The sequence below is a fragment of the Cyprinus carpio genome, chromosome A6 (assembly GCF_018340385.1).
Source record: "Cyprinus carpio isolate SPL01 chromosome A6, ASM1834038v1, whole genome shotgun sequence".
NCBI classification, from domain to species: Eukaryota; Metazoa; Chordata; class Actinopteri; order Cypriniformes; family Cyprinidae; genus Cyprinus; species Cyprinus carpio.
The window spans coordinates 23,131,872-23,148,377 of NC_056577.1; the positions used below are offsets into that span (position 1 = coordinate 23,131,872).

At 37.1% G+C, this 16,506-nt stretch overlaps 2 protein-coding genes across 8 annotated transcripts; both read left to right on the forward strand.

Moving 5' to 3' along the window:
• The first annotated feature begins 1,845 nt into the window (after window positions 1-1,845).
• On the forward strand, window positions 1,846-9,468 carry LOC109077169 (zinc finger Ran-binding domain-containing protein 2-like). 7 transcript variants are annotated; one of them, XM_042758494.1, is made up of 10 exons: window positions 1,851-2,018; window positions 3,925-3,977; window positions 4,122-4,230; window positions 6,268-6,350; window positions 6,445-6,521; window positions 6,644-6,793; window positions 7,031-7,161; window positions 7,562-7,624; window positions 8,158-8,310; window positions 8,525-9,468. In XM_042758494.1, exons 1-10 carry the CDS (start codon window positions 1,912-1,914, stop codon window positions 8,577-8,579), a joined length of 981 nt encoding a protein of 326 aa, XP_042614428.1. In that variant the 5' UTR covers window positions 1,851-1,911; the 3' UTR covers window positions 8,580-9,468. The 7 variants fall into 7 exon arrangements, with proteins under 7 accessions (XP_042614424.1, XP_042614425.1, XP_042614428.1 ...); XM_042758495.1 differs by having other exon boundaries at window positions 7,565-7,624; XM_042758496.1 differs by lacking the exon at window positions 1,851-2,018 and adding an exon at window positions 3,063-3,373 and having other exon boundaries at window positions 7,565-7,624.
• Window positions 9,469-10,482: 1,014 nt separating this feature from the next.
• Window positions 10,483-16,422, forward strand: LOC109077167 (prostaglandin E2 receptor EP3 subtype-like). Its single transcript, XM_019092776.2, has 2 exons — window positions 10,483-11,800; window positions 12,809-16,422. Exons 1-2 carry the CDS (start codon window positions 10,946-10,948, stop codon window positions 13,163-13,165), a joined length of 1,212 nt encoding a protein of 403 aa, XP_018948321.1. The 5' UTR covers window positions 10,483-10,945; the 3' UTR covers window positions 13,166-16,422.
• Window positions 16,423-16,506: the final 84 nt, after the last annotated feature.

The window sequence follows — 16,506 nt, forward strand, 5'->3', positions numbered from 1 at the left end:
CACCTCTGAGAAGAGAAATGAAGACATGATAGCACTCATCTAGATGAGAATATTTATCCAGTGTTGCTGTCCTCCCTCTGACTTATTCAATGCACAAAAATCCATTGTAATGGAGCCCCACTGCGGATGACCTTCTGAATGAGAAGCAGGCCTGGCTCCAGAATCAAATCACTGAGGGTGCTTCTTAAATTAATAAGGGTGCTGTAACTATATATATATATATATATGTGTGTGTGTGTGTGTGTGTGTGTGTGTGTGTGTCCGTTGGTATGGCACAAAGAGCACTCATAATCACTTAAAGGCTGTACTCATCTTGATTCATCATGATCTCACAAAGATATGTTATTATCAATAAAGTTATCTACGCTGTGCAACGCATCAACACTTTAGTTACAATGAGATGATTCGTGTCACAATACCAGAACAAAAACTTTGGCGATTTCAGCGGAGTGAATGAGTGAATCAGCAGATATGTCCGTGATTGGCAACATTGCTCAACGCTGCAAAAACACATTGACATAGAAATCGATCTCCAGAGCACAAACCATAATGCACTGGATTGTTTGCCAAATATTCAGTAAAATGTCATTAATACAGCTTCTACTGAGGGAGCTTTTGATTTCGTTAAAGGGTGATTAGCACCCTCTAGCACCCCCTTAGAACCGGACCTGATGAGATGTGCTCCCATGCATTGACAATGAATATGCATTAGAAAGATTACAATGAGGTGACAAGGCAGGAGTTCTCATCCAAATACCATCACAGCTGGCAGCCAGCTTTCCTGAGCTACTCCTCTCCTCTTACATAAGAGCACAGCAAGCTGACAGCACCTCACTGTCCACTCATGCAAACCAAAAAATCTGTTGCTGTTTTCAGCTGTCTCGCCTGTGATTCGACAAGAGCAGCTGCACATAAACTTCCTTGAATTGCACGAGGAAAAATCATTTCTTGTATTGGTGCGTAGGGGAATACTAGCTTCCGTTATTAGCTTATTATGATGATGTTAAACCAAAGAGTCAAAGTCACACAAACCCCTCTCCATCAGGAGAAGCTTCCACCATCTGTCAGACACAGAAATCCCAGGTGGCTTCATATAGGGACTCAAACCTCCGTTGGTTACCCTTCACTGTCAAAGAAGCACCTGAGTGGATCATCCCAAGGATGACAAAACACCAGACTGGACAGTGACATTTGCAGGCCCAAAGACTAATTTGCACCCATGAGAGATTATGGCTGTTGGTACATAATCACTCATGGCTGTTGACAACATATTATCATTGATTGTTTAAAAGCAGTAGGTGAGGGGAGGCGTGAGGATGCCGAAAAGTGTTGCAGGACTATTTTGAGTTTTTAATAAGTAAAAAAAAAAAAAAAAAAAAAAAAAAAACACTCTCTCAGAAGAGTGTGTTCTTTCTCGTGATTCTACTGATAAAGAAATGTATTATTCATAATCCAAGTTCATGTTTTCATTTCAATGAGCTCCTGCAGAAATGTCTATTTGTCCTTTTTATGCACACATACACAAACATGGTAGAAAGGAAAGCTAATCTTAATACATTTACATATCTTTTCTTGGCTGGTGCTGTTTTACGAAGTCGATCTGATGTAAGGGTGCAAGCTAAAAAAAAAGAGTAAATGCTAAATAAAGTCTGCCATTAAGGCTTTGCCATTTACATCATATTTGCATTCAATTATTTAACATTTATATGTAACATTCCTCAACAAAACTGTCCATCCAAAAACGTGTTTATGTAAATGGATCAGATCAGATATTTTTAAACACCTCCTCTTGAAAAACAATGTGGGCATTCTGACTCATAAGCAATGCACCAGCTGTGCGAGAGACCTCTGAAACAGCATGAGTTTGGCAGAGAATGGAGGACAGGCTTAGCTTGGTGAGCACCAGCAAGGATGGGTCCTATCTTAGTCCCTGCAGGACTGAGAACTCGCCGTGGGAGAGATGTCTCAACTCCATCTGGCCCAGCAACGCGTGTGCCTTCATGCCGAACCGAACCAAGGTCTGCAAAATGCTGGCACAACGTGTGAGGCATTGCATAGCATTTGAAAGGAAAGATTCAGAGATGTGTCACCATATGTCTGTGGATATCTGCATGTTCCTCACATAAGGCAATGGCATGTAGGTCTGTGATTTTGACTCTTTTATGTGATGCATTTGTAAATGTTAACATGGGAACAAGCCTTTAGTGAGTACAGACAGTTGATGCTGCCAAAAGTACGAATTCTCCAGACTGTTGTGTGATGAACACAATCTGCCATCTAGTGGACACATTTAAATCGCAATTGAGAAAGTGAAAGCTTAAAGAGATTAAATAATGTCTATATTTATACAGCATGTTTTGGAAAGATTTAAGCTTAACATTTCATACCTGTGAATTTTGTGCACAGGAAATAGAAACTATTTTGTGTTTGTTGTATCATTATATTTACTTAATATGAATTTAGAAATTAACAGAAGACTGTGTGTATGATCGACATTTGTGTCTTTGATGTGTTTTGTTTATTTTTAGAATGTCATTTTAGACGGTATAATAATTATGCAATAATTTATTTTGTTAGAAAAATACCACATACTACATGAAAAATCTTTGCTAAACAAATTTCGTACGTTATACAGATTTATGCTGAAAACATGGAATGTTTTAAAAGCACCGAGATTTATGTAACTTTTTGGCAGCTAATAATGTATGTGTGTACGATGTAACTATTAGGTTAGACTATATCTTCTTTTGGCATTGAATTAAAAAAAAGGGCATATGAACTAATTGAAAATAATATCTTATATTTATTTATTTATGGTTGTAGTTTGTTTTGTTTCATAGTTGCGTATGTGGTTGTAATTATCAGTCTTTAGTTTTATTTAGCATGTGCATATACAGAATAATATAGCTACTACTGTGTCGATACTGCATTTGGGCAAAATATTTTGTCTTATTTGTTATTATATTGACATTGTATTATTATTTTAGGCCTCTGAAAAATAAATGGCTCATAATAAAATGATCAGTGAGTAGGTGAGCCGCCTGTCCAGACAGCATCACTCGGCGTCTGGATTCCGCCTATCATGTGCGAAACTTACTTATGGTAGGGAGCCAATTAGATTATGAGACACAACCCGTGTGTCTTTCGGTGTAGCAAACGTATTTCTGCATAAGCTCTTTCATACTCTGTAAAGTGTTGTTTTTGCCGTACTTTTAGATTCAAACGCTACAGTTGGTGTAATAAATACATATCAGTACTCATAAGGAATTCTTCCTTTCTCCGGCGGATTTGTGGCTGGGGCACCTAAGAAGACGAACATGTCGGCAAAGAGTTTTCGCGTTAGCGACGGAGACTGGATTTGTCCCGATAAAAAGTAGGACTTGCTGTATAATGGTCTATTCAAAAGCCCAATAATGCATATAAGAATATTTTTGCATTACATAGCAGTTAAACCTTCTGGGAAAATTAATTTTGGATGATAGAAGATCACACGCTTCTGTTAGCATAGCATTTGTTAGCTGTAGCACGCGGCTATTGTGTGTGAATGGGCCTGTAACCGCTATTAAACGCTTCCTTTTCATTTTCTTTAATAAAATTAAACGCTATATTAATTTCTTTCCACTGAAACAATGGTAATCAAATGTTTTTTGAGTTACATTCTTATAATTCTTAGGTTAAGCAATTATCTAGCCAGCAGTTATGTGCACGAGACTGCTAACTAACTTCATTGGTAAGGTAGTTGCAATGCCTTGGGCTATGTGAAAGTTTTTTGGGGTTTTCTATATTAAACATCTATATTAATTTGTGCAGCACTGGAACGTCTCATTATTGTTTGAAAATGTCAGGCCTGTTCTTTGTGTGCGTGAATGTTGAATGATGCTTATAATTTCTAGAGACATAAGTTTTACATTTTTAATATTTTAGGTGTGGAAATGTCAACTTTGCTAGAAGAACGAGTTGTAACAGGTGTGGCAGGGGTAAGTGGATTATAATTGTTTGTATAATCATTATGGTTTGTATATTAGGGGTGTGTCACACAAAAGAAGCATCAGTACATGCACCATGCTTACAGTACTTTGTCATGATTAGTCTAAACTAATTAGCCAATTTTCCTTAAACAGAAAAAACAACTGAAGCAAAGATGATGAAAGCCGGGGGAACAGAGATTGGAAAGACTCTGGCTGAGAAGAGCAGAGGTCTCTTCAGTGCCAACGATTGGCAGTGCAAAACGTGGGTATTGCTATAAAATGTCTTAATTACACTTTCACTGTGCATTATGAACACATTCATAATTATTAATATCGCAAGTATCTGTTTAATTCAGTGTGAGGAATTGAAATGTTGCAGCCATTCTTACCCTTCTACGTTGGCAACATTTCTTTTAAATTTGTTTCAGTGACGTTAAAGGAAACCGTTTCTTCCGACTTCTTCATATTTTACTTCTCATTTGAACTCCATGCTGTTCAGCCTGCTTAATGGTGCAGTATAAATGTACACAGTGTAATGATATCCTGTCATGAACCGCAATGAATGGGGTTGGTTCACTTGAAAATGTTGATGTAAAAAATAAGACATGTCACAAATCTTTTTGTGTAATGCTTCTTATAATTCAACCACTTTTTCCTGTTTAACATTGAATGTGTGGATGGCAAGTTGTGGTTTTGACAGGCCCTGTCCTACAGAGTTTAGCTCCATCCCCAATCCACACACACTAGAGAAATCGAACCAAATGCCGTCTTCAAGTGCATCTGGGAAACTCGTACCTCTGAAGGTTCAGTCACATGGCACTTTTTGTTCCATTGACTTCCATTCGTAGACGTGAATGCTGGACACAGGAAACAAGCTCATGTGAATTTCACTGTGTTCCAGAGTTCAAGTTTGGTGAACTCTGCCCTGCAAATTTGTATGATGTTAAGACATGTGAGCAATAGAAGACTGATACAATTTAAAGTTGAACACAAACTTTGAAATTGACCTTTTAGGCCCCTTTTTACATCTTGTGATGTAATTTAAGTCTAAGGTGAATAAAATGAATCCACTGCATCCTCAGTGGCTCAGAGGCCGGGAGTTTATGGAGACTCTTAAGTTCATTATTAAAGCCAACAACAGAACAGTTATAAATGTTTACTTAGCTGAGACATGTCACTAGCTGCTCTAGCGATGATATAAACATGGCAGACTGCGTGCGGCTCACTCAGATCATCACCAATCATGGGCGGGGCTCCATCTACTAGTAGTAGGGTAAATATGCAAGTGCTTGTTTATGGGGATTATAAAAAATAAGCGGGTGTATTTTTACCATTAATAGCTGGTTGTTTACACACTGTGGATACACATCTGTGGTCAAGCACCTCATAAAAGTGAATTTTGCATTATAGGTCCCCTTTAAATCTGCAGGATTGCAGTAAAGTGGAGTAGATTGCATATTTTTTTACATTTTGGATGTATTATATTAAATTGTCATTTTAAAAAGACGCCATTAAGTGTGACATCATAATACAACCGTTGCAGCATCTGATTTTGTTAATTTTGCATGCTCAGTCTAGTGTCAGTGCAGCTTGAATCAAGTGTTCCTTGTAACGAACTCTCACATTAAATTTGTTACATAAAGCAAACTGTGAAAGTTGAGAAATTACATTTTTACACCATTCCCTACAGGCTCACTTTATATTTGGATTACAGTTATAGTCTATATTATAGATGAGTGTTTTTTTTTGTTTGTTTGTTTGTTTTTTTTGCATGTTTCAAATTGACACATCCTTTCCGACATCACAACTTGCATATCATCTAGAATTCCAAGTTTCCCACTTGTAAAAACAACTTCACTTTGCCATTGATTTGCTTGGAACTCATAATCAAGATATTTCTAGCTCCACTTGAAGGGTATTCAGAATTGCTAGAAAATTGCAACCATGTGTGCAGCTAAACCCTGCAGGACAATGACCATCCTGAACCGGAATTGCATTTTACTGGCTTACATTCTCCAATTCATCCAACCCATATTGGACTATAAGCTAGTTAAGAGAAGAATAAATACAATAAATTTTTTCTCATTTTCTGAGGCTGATCACCCCATTTCTTGTTTAGTTCTGAAAGGACATCCAAACTAAAGGCCAATTTTTGTTTGATGCTCAATGATTCAAACCACTATTGCAAGTCGGTCAGGTCTTGTAAATAACTTGGAAAATGCCTTCTCATTCTGAGTTTGAGACCCTTGTAATATACCAATGTTATTAATATCTGAACTTGTTCTTGCTTTAAATCTAGATGTGGCAATGTAAACTGGGCCAGAAGATCAGAGTGCAACATGTGTAACACTCCTAAATATGCCAAACTGGAGGAAAGGACAGGTATATTTAAAAAAAAAAAAAAAAATCTTGCATATTCACTACAGCGTTATGGATTTTTTTTTAATGTCATATTCTGGATGAATGTCTCTAACAGGATATGGTGGAGGGTTCAATGAGAGAGAGAATTTAGTCTACAATGAGCGAGAGGAGTCTGATGGCGAGTACGATGAAGTCAGTGCACACAGATCACAGTTCTTGATATTAAGATCAGATTTATTCCATTTGTATAGCACTTTTCACTATACATACTAAAGAAACTTGAATTTTAAAAATTATTTTTGTCTTCTGGACAGTTTGGGCGCATAAAAAAGAAGTATCGTGGAAAAAGCAAGAAGGACACTGAAAAGAAAGAGGAACCAAAAAATAATAATAATAATAATGATGATGATGATGACGACGATGAAGATGATGAAGATGGAGATCTTTCAAAATACAAACTTGATGTAAGATATTGTATTCACTAGTTTTGTGTTGGTGGTCCTACAATTTGTTGCTGTTTGAAATGAATTTTATTAACTAAGTTAACAATACTATCGATTGTACAATGATTAAAACAGTCAGTCATAAAGATCGGATATGAAAAATGAATTGTAATAGGGTGTAGTGTGAACAAACCCTTCGAGCTTCTGCAGATAATTGAACATCAGTTTTTGGTGTCTTTTTGTTATTTATGCTGTTAGGATGATGATGAGGATGATGCAGATTTGTCCAAGTACGATTTGGATGCTAGCGAGGAGAAGAAAGGGAGTCGCTCCGGCTCCTCACGCTCATCATCTCGCTCGTCCAGTTCAAGTTCCCGGTCTAGGTCCAGGTAAAAGGGTACAGGTCAAGGGTAACTCCAGGCAAATGTCAGTATCAGCTCAAATCGTTTTAATGTTGAATTTTCTTTGCCTCGTTTAGTGTTTTTAAATATATTTTCTTTTTCAATTGTCTTTTGATTGACAGTTTTAAACTTGATGTTCTTTAATGAAAGTGATCATGTCAATTCATTGTTGTTCAATTCATAAGTAATTCATGCCATCAGCACAACTTGAAAGTGTTTTAAAGCCTTTTAAAAGGCCTAAGCTGATCTTTTTAACACTTATTGTTTGATAATCACTTTTCTTGGGTTTTCATCAGTAGGTCCTTAACACTATTGGAAAAAATTTGTGGTGTTTTTTTTTTTTGTGTTTGTTTTTTTTGGTTCGTTTGTTTTTTATGTCGGTGTTTAGCAGATCCCGGTCCAGGAGCTCATCCAGTTCCAGATCTCGCTCTCGCTCCAGGTCCAACTCCAGGTGAATGAGGTGACATGCACTCTCCAGGAAAGAGTGTGTTTGAACAGCCACTGCTTGTAGTGAACTCTTTGTCCTAAGTCTGAACACAAGTCGACTTTTGATCACCGTAAAACAAATGATTAATAAAATGAGGGTGGGGAGCAGTGAGATGTAGCTTTATCTCTTTGGGAATGTTTGAACAGGATTTTTTGTTCTAAGCATAGGTGTCAAGAGCTTTCTTGTGCTTTTAGAAAATTTTGCTCTTTTGGAGCTGTTTATTCATTCAGTGTCCCAGATCTCCATTTATCTGGTAACACCTAACAGGCAATTAGAGCTTTAAGGTGTACTGACACTTTCAGCTTTGTTCTGCTGAAAGTTTAGTTGGTCAGACATGCAGTTTTGGTCTTTTTCAGAAGTTGTAGTATATACTGTAGTATTTCGGGGGATGTGGGTGGATATTTTCCTCCCATTTCAGTCCCTTTGATAATGTTATTATAGAAATCTCTGTAATGATATTTGACTTCATGTGAATGCTTATTTATCCCCTTTGAAAGATCCAGCTCCAGATCAGGAAAGGGCTCTGCTTCCTCAAAGAAGAGGTCTCGCTCCCCTTCGTCATCGCCTGAGGGAGGCCAGAAGAGGAGTCGTTCCAGGTCTTCCTCTGGTGGCCGCAAAAAAAGACGCGCACGATCGCACTCGTCTGAAAGGTTTGGTGTAACACATGGTGGCCTGGATACCAGGCGTCCTTCTGTATTATACACAGGGCTCAGTGATAACAGTACATTTTTGAAACAATGTGACAAAATTGTGCTTTTCTCTGTACAATACATTTTTTTATGCTTTGTTTTGATTTCAAGAACCAAATCTTTTAATCGGTCATGGTCTTGTTGTTTCTCTTTGTCTTGTTCTCTCTCTTTGTAGGCGCAGAGACTCATCTGGATCATCCCACTCTGGCTCAAGCTCAAAACAGAAATGATTGACAAAAGAAACTAATCTTTCTAGAACTGCATGGGGGTTTTTTTGGAAAAAATTTTATTTATTTTTTTTAACTCCAATATTTTTGGCCTTTTGCAACTACACTCAGTTGTTTTGAATTCACATTGTTCACATAACCTCTTCACGAAAGGTTTCTGCCTTTTTTTTTTTTTTTTAATACATCTAGCCAAATCTCTTGACAGTATAACTCAAGGTGTGAAGTCTGTAGTGTCAGTGGGTTTATAGAAAAATAACATAAAGTCTGTGACTGAATGGCACATATCTTCTGGACATCAACCATTTTGATGGGAAATTATGCAAATTACATTGCAGAAATAGTTGTATTCATCTATTGTCAGACATTATTGTCATCAGGACAACCAGTTCATTAACAAAACATTTGTTAATTTATAAAAAAAAAAAAATAGCTGGTTTTATGGTTCTTCTATATGAAACACCTCACAAGCAATGTTGATAGCTTAACCACGTCAGCAATGCCAGCATCTAATAGAGAGCCTCAAAGGTGTAAGATTGCCTTGTCTAATTGTGCATTAAAGGTAAGTATGTTTTTTTTTTTTTTATATGCTTGTAGAGATTTATTTTCTTCTGTAAAGACAGATGAAATGTGAAAATTTTGTCCTTTTTGTCTTGGTTCTTAATTTTATGATTCATCATTTGTGGAACTAAGAAACTATAGACAAACTCAAATTACTGATAAAATAAATTACTGTTTTGGTTTTCTCTTCTGTGTTCAAATCAAATTTGGAACATGTGAAATAATCACACCAACCCACCACCCCCCTTCTTACATACAAAATATGAAAATGTTTTACTGTTCATTATAATTACATATGTGTAACCAACATGAATAAACACCTGTTAATCTGAAACATTTGTTGCACTATTTGTTTTTTCAAGTTGCTGCATTGCGTGATACCTTGTTTGAGATTTCTTCCCCTAAATATTCGTTCTTTAATTATCTGTGCCTTTTTAAACAGACTTTTTTTGAAACTGGAAGCAAAAACTGTAAAGGCTGGTGAGTCCCGCACTGTTGCTTGTGGTGAATTCTACTGATGTTTGTAAATTTATACATTAATCTAAAGCATTTGTTCAGTTTGTTTTCTTCCATGTCTAGTTTATGGAATAACATTTTATGAGGTTTGCTGATGAGCAAAAATACACCTGCGCTGCAGTCACTAGCTATGTTTCCATCACCCTATTTTAATGCGCATTTTGAAGTATCCCATGAGAAACGAGTGATTGAAACACCCAATTTCGAATACAAATCCCTTAATTCGCAAAAAAAATAAAAATAAATATGCTTGCCTGAAGTGGTTTTTTACTTGTGCGAAAAGGGTTGATGCGAATAATGGGAGATGGAAATGCATTTTGCGAATAAAATCCTCCAAGCGCTATAAAAAAAAAAAAAAAGTTATGTGACTTTGCGCTGTGGGACGGCAAAACCTGAGTAACCACCGGACCGATCTCATTCCACAGCATCTGAAATGTTGTTATGGCCATTCGAAAATGCACGAGCAAACTCTCTCATCAAAGTATTTCTGTTTGATTGCCTCCCAGAAATGTCTTACATGACTGCATTCCCAAACAGCAGCATCCACCTCCGAGAGCAATGACCGCATTCATTGTATTTAGTCTGCTTGCTCTGTGAGGCGCAAGTCATTTATTATAAATGAAAATTATTATATTCTCCTTTTCTTAGTGATTTATAGTGGCAGATTATCAGGAAGTGACAATTCTGTTCTTTTTGACTTGTTGGATGGAAAGGATGCTTGTTCAAAAATGTTTTATACGATATTCCAGTTTTGTGCATGTTAAATTCGCAACTTTGGATGGAAACCTGGCTACTGATAACATTTGAAGTGATCGTTTCTCGTGCGCTAGGTGGCACTTGTTGCGTTCCAAACCGTCTGTGAGCTGATGGTGGAGGATTATCATTGAATAAAACTTGAACCATTATTATTTATCCCTTCTCTGGAAATTTGCCTAACTCAAAAATAATTACTGTTTTGCTTTAACGTTTAGCGATAGTTCAGTTAATCCCATCTCTAAAAAAATAAACCGTACACGCGCTTAAAGTTATCCTTGGCTGAATTTCACGCTCTCGCACGACACGTAACTCTATCTAACGACATTTTCCTTTTGTGTTGAAGTAAAGATATTCTTTGTGTATCTTGCACTATTTTTCAGTTGTCTTTCTGAGCAGGTTTTACATTTCCATAAGAGTCCCGCCTCTGTGTTTATAGCGCGCTCTCGGACAGACGAGCGCACAAAGTGAAGCAGACTTCGCGGAGGACTCCACCTGTTTCAAAGGGCTACTGTGGCCATGAACACCCTCCCTGAAAAAGGATGACATCTAAATGTCAGTCTTCAGATGTCCTCCAACAAAACCTGACCGCTGGAACCATGATGTGGGACTCGAACCTCTCCAAATCTTCACAGGACAGCACGGGCAAGAGCGCCAGCTGTGGCACCGTGTCCGTGTTTTTCCCCATCACTATGATGGTCACTGGAATGGTCGGAAACACTCTCGCGATGCTGCTGGTTTATAGCGCATACAGAAAAAAGGAAAATAAAAGGAAGCAATCGTTTCTCCTTTGCATCGGCTCGTTGGCGTTAACTGATCTTTTTGGCCAACTGCTCACAAGTCCGATTGTCATTTCGGTGTACAGAGCAGAACTGAAATGGAAACGCGTGGACCCTTCGGGGAATCTCTGCGCTTTCTTTGGGGTGTGCATGACCACTTTTGGCTTGTGTCCTCTCTTTTTAGCCAGTGCCATGGCCATTGAGAGGACTTTGGCCATTACTGCTCCTCATTGGTACTCACACTACATGAAAACCAACGTGACCAAGCAGGTTCTGGTCTTCATCTGGTGCCTGGTTTTGCTATTTGCCTTATTGCCCATTGCTGGGGTTGGAAAGTACACACTGCAGTGGCCAGGGACTTGGTGCTTCATAAGTACAGGTGACAAGAACGTAACGGGAAATACGTTTTTTGCCACGACATTTGCAGCATTGGGCATATTTTCCTTGCTGGTCACGTTGTCGTGTAATGTTGTGACCATCCGTGCTTTGGTTACACGTTGCAAAACGAAGGCAACCTCGACCCAGTCATCCAAGCAATGGGAGAGGTTAACAACAGAGACTGTTATTCAGCTGATGGGCATTATGTGTGTGCTGTTGACATGCTGGTCACCTCTACTGGTATGTATCATATCAGCTTTTGCCAGATACACTTGCTGTAGTTATCAGATGAACGCATGCATGGTGTCATTCCTGCTCAAAAGTAGTGTGCTCAGCTACAAAAGCCTGTCTATCTGAATTGGATTAAACAGAATAAATGAATTCTTATGTAAGGGTGAACTCAGGCTGTTTGACTAGATCTGTACATGTTGGAGGGCCACTACTTGTATTTTATGTATGTTTTTGAGCAGTTATTTGAGATTAGTTACCGTTTACCCTGGGATTTTTCCCTAGGCTCTATCCAAAAAAGACTATTTTGTCAATCGTGAGAGTTGCTGGTATGATTTGACCTTTTCTAAAAATGCCATTTCTTCCCAGTCATGGCATTTCACAACTAGGCCCACATGATTCTGCAAATTCATATTTTCCGACTGTGGGAGGAAAAAACAAACAGAATTTTGTAGAATGGGTTGAAACTTATGGTGTTGGCCGATAGCGATAAATGGCAGATGTTTAAATTCTATACAATTTTGCCTAAATGAATTAGAAAAAAATAACACACGAAAAAATGAGTAATCAGTAATTTTAAGTGTGAATGCTATCATGTAGAGTACGAAAAATTGAAATTCATTTTGAGGTATGCTAAAGACAGTTATTAAAGTTTTTATATATTGGGAGTTAGATGATGATAAAGGTCATCTAAATGTAAAAATAGTGAAAATACATTTAGTCAGTACATATCCAATATAAACTGATATCAATATATTAAAGTTATTTTTAAAATAATATTTATAATATAGCATTGCCTGGAACTAAGAGTACGGAACTTTTACTAGTAAGTAAAAACGTGATATTAGACAGAATATAAAAAAATGAAAGGGTGTAAATTTAGCAAATAACTGCCATTTAGAATCCTACAGAAATCTGTTAAGCAGTCTTATAAGTCTATAAGCAGATGCATATTTTTTTCTTAATTTTAAAGAAAACAATATTCATATAATAAAGCCATTGTCTCCTCCCATTCTGCAGATCCTTATGTTGAAGATGATCTCTACCCACACATCCTCGCATCAATGCAATTCTGCTGCTGTATCTCTCTCACCCCAGGACTTACAGATGGACTGTAACTTCTTTCTCACAGCCATACGTCTGGCCTCGCTTAATCAGATTCTAGATCCATGGGTTTACCTGCTTCTAAGAGAGATACTCCTGAGGAAGTTCTGCCAGGTGGCCAGCGCAGTATCCAAGTGCTCACTGAACGCGCAGAAGGAAACGCAGTGTCCTCTAGGCGCCCTGGATAAAAAGGCCATTCAGAATGATAATGTTCACAAACAGTCCCTAACCATGGAGAACACTAACTTGAATGGGGGAAATGAGGACCAGTGACTTGATAGTGGTATAAAAACTGAACAATTTTCCAATGACCCACTGTTAGAATAATAATGAACTGGACATTTTCCAGATGTATTTGTGGATTATTGTATTGATATAGGGTGATGTCAGCATGTTACCATGCACACGTGTCACTCATGTCGCTGTCACAGTCAACACATTGAAAGAGATTTTATTCATGGTTACTCAACAACCTTAAAAATGAAACAAAATGGCAAGACCTTGAAATAATTACATTTGCAGGGTTCCCCACTGTCATGGAAACATTTGAAAGTTTCATGCATGTTACAAATGGAAATGAATTGTTGTGTGGGAATCCTGCATGTACAACAGCAATATTAGCAAATTAGATTTGGATAAACAAAAGCAAAATAATAAACTGATGTTTTCCAGCTCCCATGGAGAATGATTATTTTAAACTATAGCAAAATCCTTTTATTCACCTGCCAACTGCAAGAAGAAATTGAAGGAATATTTCTTAGACTAATTTATGGTCTGTTATTTGACATTTCAGAGCAGTTTATTGTACAGCAAAGCACTGAATGGTCTCAAATACATTTCTCTAACTCATCCTCATGGCTCAATTTAAAATCTCTTGTAAACCCTAAACTTCTGTAGATGTATTGTGTGCATTTCTCAATGCCAAGTCTGCAGAGCCCATTTTGATGCTGATAACCGTAACCGTGGGCGCATTTAATTGAATTCCATGCTTGAGTTTTTCAGTTGGATTCCTGAGTAAATGTAAAAGTGCAAACTAATTCAGTAGTTTGGTGAGATACTTTCTGACCTTGGAACTGTCCACTCGGAGTGTTCATTTTAATAGCCAAATTTCGACACACCGAGTGCCTCAAGGTTCTGTATCTTTTTATGTGCAATATTTTTGATCATATCAATTGCCATCATAAACCAAAAGACTTTAAAATTCAAATAGAAGGCCATTTCAACAGAGAAATTGCTTTTTTTATACCAGTTGTTGTCAGGAGGCCATTAAAGCTTGTTCTGTTTTTATCTTGCATCCTTTTAGTAGTAAATTATGTAACATTTGAGGTAGTTTGACTTGAGAAATATTTAATGAGTGGTATGACTGGTGACAGCGTGCAGTAATTTTTGTTTGTTGAATTTTAATTGAACATACATAAATTATTGGCAAGGATGAATGAAATAGTTCTTCTAATTGGGCCCTTGAGTTGTACATCTGTAATTATGCATCTACCGTGTGTGACTGAACATCATCTTAGCATATTATATGTTTGCACGGTGCAGTTATTGCTATAGAGAAGACCCATGGATCATCAATTATGCTAAACAGCAGGTTATATTCATGGCACTCTGCAAATACATTTGTAATTTATTATACAATATTAAAAGGAAAAGGCAAATTGTATTTAAAGAATAATTATGATCAGTAATTTGTTAAAGGAAAATATTTTCAAAATCTTTTTGTTTCAAACCAGCTTAAATCCCCATGACACTGGAAATGTTTGTGCCAATGATTTTACACCCTGCCGATTAAAAGAAAACGAGCAAGGAAGATACAACACCAGTGTCTGGGAAAAAAGGGAGAGACAATGTAATGTATTTTCCTAGAGGTCAGAGCTCTATCAAATCAGTCGATGTGAAAAGGTGCCATTACTAGTAAATACATTTGGAAGATTGCATAAGGGAGTAAGAGATTGCTAGTTTTATGTTTCCAACAAAAAAGAGGGTTTGCAAATTCAAATAATAACCTCAGAGAAACATCAGAGAAAACTGTGATTTCTGATCGCTCTGGAAATTGTGTGGTATTTGCAAAAGTGTATAGTTGTCAGTGGGAACCGGAATACTTTTGTAAATGGATTTAACATTTGACATATGCTCTCAGTCAGTGATTACGGAGTAAAATGAATGATTCTGACATGGGACTTAATTTATAGTGAAATGAACGTGGCTCAGGCTGCACCGTCAGATGCCTAGTTGTGCTCAACTTGCTGTTGTCTGCTTGGGTAGCTGCTGAATAGGGCAATGGAAAATAGGATGATTGCATAATATTTCATTGTCAAATTAAAAGTTCCAGTGTATCCATGACTACAAAAGCAGGTCTCCTGTCAGCTCATTGTCAAAGCATTTGAGCTGATAATGAACATCTGACTTATGGCCATTCAGTGCTTTCAGTGTATGAATTATGTGACATTATTATTTACTCCACAGCGGCTCAAAGTCTACAATAAAACTGTTCAGAGCATTGTATTAATGTTGCCAAAGGCATCTCATCTGAGTTTCTTTCATATAGAAAGGTATATTCATTATATTACTCTCATCATTTACTTGCCGTTAGAAAACCATTTGGCTTTATTTTTGAAGGAGAGCTTTCAAGGTTAAAGTGAAAGCAGCATAAATAAAAAATAAATAAAATAAAAACATCTGTTCATCGCACAAAGCTAATGTATGTCTTCAGAGGAAATATAATTAATGAAATTATAGTCCCTTTTGAAGCTCCAGTCACTCTTCTTTGTAATGTCATGAAAAAAAATGAAAAAAAAACATCTATTCATACGTTTTCAACTGCTGCTGCTGTGTAGAGATGGGAAAAATGTACCCATAAATGTACCACAGGGAAAAGAAACTCATATGAGTTTGGAATTGATTCTTTCATGTTAATGCAAAGACTTTCATAATTTTTTTTTTTTTTTTTGTGTGTGTGTGTGCAAAGTGTCAGTACTTCTTTTGGCCATTCTAAGTGGAACTACAGAACACCAGTGATTTATCTGTAATCATAATCATAATTTATAATATATGTACAGGCAATAAGAGTTGCCACATAGTGTTTGCATATGAAGCCACCAGCAAATCATTTTAGATCATAACCCACCTGTGAATGTCCTAATGCCAGATGCCAAATCACGGATGCTATGAAGTGTGGCAAGTCTGCATTACAAACAGCAGGTTTTCATGAATGTATTTCAAGTTTTACATTTATTTATGATGTAAGACCATGTGTTCAGCTCTGAGACTCCATTCACAGCCAGAGCTGTCATTAAGCTTGTATCAACAGATGGTCATGGCGCTGCTTGTGTGTTTTTGATAAGAAATGTTTGCATATGCTTGCAACTGTTTGACGTGTCTACTAACTGCTCTGGTGTGCTTTCCTTGTAATGGTGCTCATTATTCAATCATTATTTGATTCTGTGCTGCTTATGTTTTCCATTCACCGGGATGGACTATCTTTCATGCCATTATCATAATTAAATTATGAAAATAATAATGGAAAAGAACGCAGTTTATAGAGTCATGTTTTTAACCTGAACTTCTTAAAAATGCAGCACTCATGCATGAGACACCTTAAAAGTAGTCAAAAA